At 48.2% G+C, this 6,862-nt stretch overlaps 1 protein-coding gene across 1 annotated transcript in view; it reads left to right on the top strand.

Annotated features, from left to right (window-relative positions):
- The first annotated feature begins 1,300 nt into the window (after positions 1-1,300).
- Positions 1,301-6,862, top strand: part of Myo1h (myosin IH) — a 74,120-nt gene continuing 68,558 nt past the window's right edge. The window contains exon 1 of the mRNA XM_076922471.1: positions 1,301-1,427. Within this exon, the coding sequence (XP_076778586.1) occupies positions 1,416-1,427 (12 nt within the window). The 5' untranslated portion in view covers positions 1,301-1,415. The remainder of the gene's footprint in view (positions 1,428-6,862) is intronic.

The following is a 6,862-nucleotide window of genomic DNA, read 5'->3' on the forward strand; positions in this document are numbered from 1 at the left end:
CGGCTCTCGGCCTGTAACTAAAAAACCTGCCAAGTTATACTTTAGAGGAGACATTAGTCTATCTGAAATCGGCTATTGGTCCGTTTGTCAGAGGTTTGTAGCTGTAGACTGGCTTATAAAACTGAAAAAGCCAGAGAGGGTGTGGGCTTCGGGCACAATTCCATCTAGTGTTTTCACAATGGCCTCAGGTCTCTGATTCTATTTCCAAGTGGTTTTGTTCATTTCTGCCTTCCCTGTGAAGCCTTCGTTCCTTGGCTGTGCCAGACTTCTCTTGTCAAGTTGACACAAGTTGACACCTGGAAAGAGGGCCCGTCTGTCTGTTTGTCTCTGGAGGAGCTAGCCTCCATCAGGTGGGCCTGTGGACACATCTGTAATCCATGTTCTTGATTGCTAATTGATTTAAGAGGCCCCAGCCCACTGTGGGCGGTGGCATCTCTAGGCTGTATGGGAAAGGCAGCTGAGGGAGCCAGAAAACAGGCACGCCTCCCTGGTCTCTGCTCCAGTTCTCCTTTCCAGGGTCCCGACTCCGAGCTCCTCCCCTGGCTTCAGTAAACGATGGGCTGTAATCTGTAGCACGTAAGCGGAAATAAACCCTTTGCTCCCCCACGTTGCTTTCAGTCCTGGTATTTCCCACAGCAACAAACTGGCACAGGTTGATAGCACTGGCAGCCGAGAGGCTCGCATGCTTGCATGCTCACTGTCCCACTAACCAAGGGGAGGAAGGATTTTTTTTCCTGGATGCTTCTAAGGAAGGGAACAACCTTGTTTCCCATTGGCCCATTCGACCTTGCGCTCCCGGGAGAGTGGAGCGCTGAGACTGAGTTGAGCATACATGGAGGGAGGTGAAATCAAGCCCCATAGACATGTGACTGGGGTGCTGGGTGTGGGGTGGGGAAAAGGGACCACCCGCACTATGATCAATCGAGGCAGCTATCCAGTCGCGAGAGAAAGCCTGTCTTGTGTGTGTTGGATAGAAGAGGTGGAACCGGAAGCCATGAAGGCCGCCTCCAACACAGGCACCCTTCCTAACTACAGCCTCAGTGTGAGGGTGTGGACTGAGTTCCCGCAGATGGCTGTGGAACCGGAGTAAGTGCCAGCACAGCTCAGAGTCCCAACCTTGTCTCAGCAGGCACCCTCCCAGAGGGACCAATCAGAGGTCAGCCATGGCGTAATGTGATCCAATGGGGTCCGGTTTCCACTCCTTGTAACCTCGAAGGGCCCGCGTGTCCTCAGGTGGGCAGCCACAGGTGCAGTCCCCGCCTCCCACTATGAATTATTCACCGGTTTATACTTTGGCCATCTAGAATCTCCACGGACCTTGTTGTGGAGTGTCGCACATTGCAGGATCGCCAGGCACTTCGAGGCAAGTTCTGCCCGGCTCAGAGTGGTGGTAACAACCGCTCTCTACAACCACGATGGGATCCAAGGTAATGGGCAGGAGGCTGGAAACCTCTCTTCCACCAAGTCTAAGCGACAGTCCCTCCACCCCCAGGCTTCCAAGGCACAAAAGGACTGGGTTCAGCATATGAAATACTAGTTGGGTAAAATTTTTTGTTTTTCAAGCCACCAAGTAGACGATGACTCTTAACTCATCCGAGGGATGTGCCCTCATTTAGAACCAAAGTGCTGGACCAAAGTGCTGGAGGCGGGTGGAGTTTCTCCTTTGTTTCTCGAACTGGATACAGCATAGCTTTCTGAGATGACAGAATGGTGGCTATCATACTGTCCAGCACTGGGACCACGAGACTGCGGTGGTTTCTGGGGACTTGAGGAGTGGCTGGTGTGCTGAGAGATGAAGGTGTTCTCTTATCCTTTTAGTGAGCCACAAAGGTAGCTAGTGGTGATTGTGTCAGCCTGGGTACCTCGGTTGCTGACAGTGACCCTGTGTTGGAGAAAGCTGTGGCGATGGGTGCCTATACATGTGCGTAGTATGTCTGTAAGTTTCTTTATCCAAGCTTTCTGGGTCAGCAATGGGAAGGACCTAAAGAAACCAAAGGCAGAGACATCCTCAACGTAAACCTGCTGTCTAATTCTGAGAGCTAATTCTACTTGCTGTAGTTACAAGGGTGTTTTTTGGTTTGGTTTGGTTTTTTGTTTTCTGTTCCTTTTCTTCCCCCCATCCCCCCCCAAAAAGAGTGATCTCAGCATGTCTGTTTAGAAAACATGATTTATTGATGGATTGTCTCTTACTGGAGTTTAGTAGCCACACACAGAAGCCTCCCACACCGGGAATTCTAGCCACGGCCTGTCATGGATCCATTCAGCTAATTATCCATTTCTATAGCACCAAATACCGTTGCCTTGGCAACCAGCACTCACAACTGCTTCGGCCTGAGGCCACATATTTGAACATGCAGGTGTGTGTACAGGGATGGCTTTCTGCAGACTGGCTCAGGGTGTGTGTGTGTGTGTGTATGTATGTGTGTGTAAGGAGCTGCATCAGAGGGAGAACATAACTTGAGTGCTTGGTAGAAGGGAGAGAGATAGGCATGTTCTCAAACAAGGTCACAGGTCACTTTTAACGTTGTGGCTGTGTGTATGTGTGTGTGACAGAGAGAGAGAGAGAGAGAGAGGGAGAGAGAGAGAGAGAGAGTCTGTATGGATGTGTGTGTGTATGAGAGTGTATGAGAGTATGTCAGAGTGTGTGCAAATGTGAGTGTGTGTTTGCATGTGACAGAGTGTGTGTGAATGTGTGTATATGAGAGTGAATGTGTGTGTGAAAGAGTGTGTGTGTACATGTGACATAGTGTGTTTTAATGTGTGTCTGTGAAAGAAGGAGGAAGTGTGTGTGTGTGAGTGTGTGTATGAGAGTGAGTGTGAGAGAGTGTGTGTACATGTGAGAGAGTGTATGTGAGTGTGTATGAGTGTGTATAAGTGTGAAGGTGAGTGTGTGTGAATGTGTGTGTGACAGAGTCTGTGAGTGTGTGTGAGAGTATGAGTGTGTATGAGAGAGTGTGAACATGTGTTTGTGTGTGTGACAGAGTCAGTGTATAAGTGTGTGTATGTGGGAGTGTATATGTGTGAGTGTTTATGAGTGTATATGTATGAGTGTGTATAAGTGTGTATGTGTGTGTATATGCGTATGAATGTGAGTGCATGTGGCACACATGTGGAGACAGGGACAACCTCTGCTGTCATCCTTCACCTTTCACCTGGTTTGGGACAGGATCCCTTTTGTTATTTCCCTCCGTGTGCACTACACCAGGTGGTGATGAGTGTCTGTGTTTGTTCTGTCTCTCTCCCCCGCCCCTTGGGAACTTTCTCTGAGGCTGGCTTTACTTGAGTTCTGCGGATGGTCCTCCAGGTCGCACAACAAGCTCTGTACCCACCGAGCCATCTCTGCAGCCTGAAACACGTCTCTGAGCAAGTGCACAGACCTGGCTGCCTTGCTTGCACTGTTTTAAGCTGAAACTCTCCTTCTTTGTGAATTCCCAGATTCCCTTTGCAAGACTCGAGTTTGTGTCTGAAACCACTGCAGGTTTGGGGAAGAGGGGATTGTCCCCCCTCCCCCTGCCCTTCCCTAGTGCAGCAAGCTATGTACTTCCTTTAGAAGTGCCACCCCCCCCCACCCATCACTCACACCCCTCCCATCACAAAGCTGTAAATGAGCCTTGGTCGCCAGAAACCAGGGCTGAGGGCTGCAGTGGGTATAAGCAACCCTGTCCCCTGCAAACATCCACGCCACGCACTTCTTATTCCTAGCATCACCATCCTGGTCCTGAACCCCTTCTGTCGAACCTTCACAGATATATCATCTGTTGTCTAAAACTCAAAAAAGGACCATTTAAATGCCATCTTTGGTTGGGGGCGGGGCTGTATGTATATGACTCGATGTTGCGTGTGCCACGGCTCGTGTGTCGGTCTAGTCTTTGTTTAAAGCAGGGTCTCTTGTTCACCACAGTGTGTGTTAATGAAGTAGTGTATTGTGGTGCTGGAGCTACCAAGTGCTTGGTCTCCGGCCTGTGGTGGTGTTTAGGGGTGACTTATTTAAATCTCATTTTTCTTAGGGGTGACTTTTTTTTTTTAACAAAAAATAGTCGGGACAGTTGACTGTTTGTTCCCTCTAAGTGGATTTGGTGACGAGTTGGGAAGTTGTGTCAACCAGTAAGCAAGAGACCCAGGGCTTGCAAGCATTGACGTCTGGTGGGCCATGGTGGTCCCAGCACATGCCCTGCTGTGGAACGTAGAGCGTATTTTGTGACTTTATAACATGGCAAACCAAAGGCAACGGTCTTTAACATTTTATTGAAAGTAATTATAGACTCACAAAAGTTGTAAAAACAAACAAACAAACCAGAACAGAAAAGCTCCTACACTCTGACCCTGGGGCCACCTCACTCGAATTGTGCCTTAATTCCTGAGAGAGGTTAAGACTTCATCGGCACCGTGTCTGCTCTGTGACACATGGTTGCATCTGTAGCTTCTTGGGACAGGCCTACAACGGAGAAGAGAGATTTCTGTCCTGAGTATTTGGGTGCTAATTCAGCTCCTTTACACCTTTCTGTCCCTCGAAGGCAGTGACGTCACCAGTAACAAGTTGGACTCAGGGGTCAGATAAGCTTCACGGGTGGGAGTGTAGATTTCATGTTTAATTTTGCAGCAGATTTCGATGTGTCTAATTTAATTGATCATATGTATTTTTAACATTCTATGGTATTACGTGTGTGTGTGTGTGTGTATGTAAGAGTTTGTGTGTGTGTAAGAGAGAGAGTTTGTATGTGTGTATGTAAGAGAGTTTGTGTGTATGTGTAAGAAAGTTTGTGTATGTAAGAGAGTTTATATGTATGTGTAAGAGAGAGAGTTTGTGTGTGCGCGTGAGCGCTTGCTTGTGTGTTAGCCATAGCAAATGTGCAGGAGGCAGAAAACACTTTCTAGGACTTAGTTCTTCTACCACAGATATCCCAGGAATCTAATTCAGGGTTTCTCTGTGTAGCCCAGGCTGTCCTGGAACTCACTCTGTAGACCAGGCTGGCCTCTAACTCAGAAATCCGCCTGCCTCTGCCTCCCAAGTGCTGGGATTAAAGGCGTGCGCCACCACCGCCCGGCTGCCGTCAGGCTTTTTAAGAAGCACCTTTACTCCCCGGGCTATCTTAGAGGCCCACAGTCTAATACTTTAGCACTACAGGATTGTACAAGGTTAACCCAAAAAGCAGGTCATTCAAGTTTCGCCAACCAGAAATAATTACTGTGTTGGGAGGCGGGGAAGGGACAGAAAGTCAGCAGGTTTCCACTTAGATGAGCTATTTCCAAAAACCCATTTGATATTACTAGAATCCAACTTCGGATTGGTCGGTAGGAAACAGAATTGCTATGCTTTGATGATTCTTTAATCAGGAGGTTGTTTTTATTAGAATAGCCCTCAAAGTAAAGAATTAGTTTTCAATCAAATTGAATTTTCTTGATTTATTGTAGCAGGCACCACTCACGTGCGTGCCTGCTTCACAAGGAACTCAGAGGACTGTTTGCAGGGAATGGGTCTTTGCTCCCTTGATGGGATGGCAGCTTTGAGGCAAGCTCCTTTTACCCACAGGGCCATCTCACCAGCCCATCGTTCTTTATAAAGAAGATACTCGAGTAGTTCGTAGGAAGAGCTCATCCTGAGGCCGAGTGGTGCCCAGCCCTCCTGCCCTTCGGATCTTTAAGGGTCTCTCATTGTCAAGGCCTCCTGACACGCCTGAGGTTGCTTGAAGACTGATCTCCATAGCTCTGACTGTAGCTCGGTCAGGGTGCCTGGCTGCGGAAGCAGAACTGTGTCTAAAGCAGCCCGGTGCGTTTCCACGTGGCTGGCGTGAACATCCTTTAAGTAGGATAGTTCCCTCTAGTCAAACTCAGCTGCAAAAATAAACATTTCACTTGGAAAGTTGGAAAGAAAGCCAGGCCTGCGTCATCTCACCGTGAGAACTAAGGGTACTAACTGATTTCCTAATGAAACACACTTTGATTAGCCTCTCATTAAAAGCTGGGGGAGGGGAAGAGAGATGCAAGACGCCAGCGGCTCACAGTCCTGCCAGGAGAGCCAGCCCCTGAATTCCACATTCAGGTAAAGGCAGACTTAAGGAGCCTACCTCTGGCCTCTGTGTACATGAATACACAAAGACCATAAATTTCTAGGGACCAGGTACCTCCCATGATGCCTTGTACGCATGGCTCAGAAAGTATCTTCTGCTTTGCTCTAGGTATCAAAACAAAACTGCTATAATAATGATCATGGTTGTCATGCTTGTGTCCCTAGCAATTAGAATTATTCAAATTTACAGCCGGATGGTATTAGTTTTTTGTTTTTTGTTTTTTTTTAAACTACTGTAATGGAATACTAGAGGCTAGGTAACTTTATTTTAAAACAAAACAAACAAACAAAAAAAATAGGTGCTTAGCTCACGCCTCGGGAAATTCAAGATCAGGGAGCTTACAGAGAGATCACTTTGCTAGAGAAGAGACACCCAGCCACCCCTGTCCCCCAGAAAACCTCTTCCCCCTAAACTGAGAAAGGGTCCCGTCCCATGAGAACCCCCTCAACCCATTCTGAGGGGAGCACTCTCAGTGACCCAGGGAGCACTGGGCTCCTCTCGAATGTATCACCATCAAAGCCCCAGTACATGATCTTTAAAGGACACAATGCACACAGGCCCCTTGCTCTCCAAATTACAATGGAGAGTTAAGGTCAATCTCTGCCGTGGCTGCTCTAGATACCACTGTCATCCCATCATTCCACTTCCAGGGCCGGGAGACCGCCCAGCCAATAAAGTGTTCAAGTGTGGAGATCCAAGTTCAGATTCCTAGCATCCACCTAGAAGCTGGGAGGGAGGGTGCCTGTCCACAACCCCAGGTTATACAGACATGGGTGGGAGCAGGAGGGTCTCTG

The sequence above is a fragment of the Arvicanthis niloticus genome, chromosome 24, assembly GCF_011762505.2.
Source record: "Arvicanthis niloticus isolate mArvNil1 chromosome 24, mArvNil1.pat.X, whole genome shotgun sequence".
In the NCBI taxonomy this organism is placed as follows: Eukaryota; Metazoa; Chordata; class Mammalia; order Rodentia; family Muridae; genus Arvicanthis; species Arvicanthis niloticus.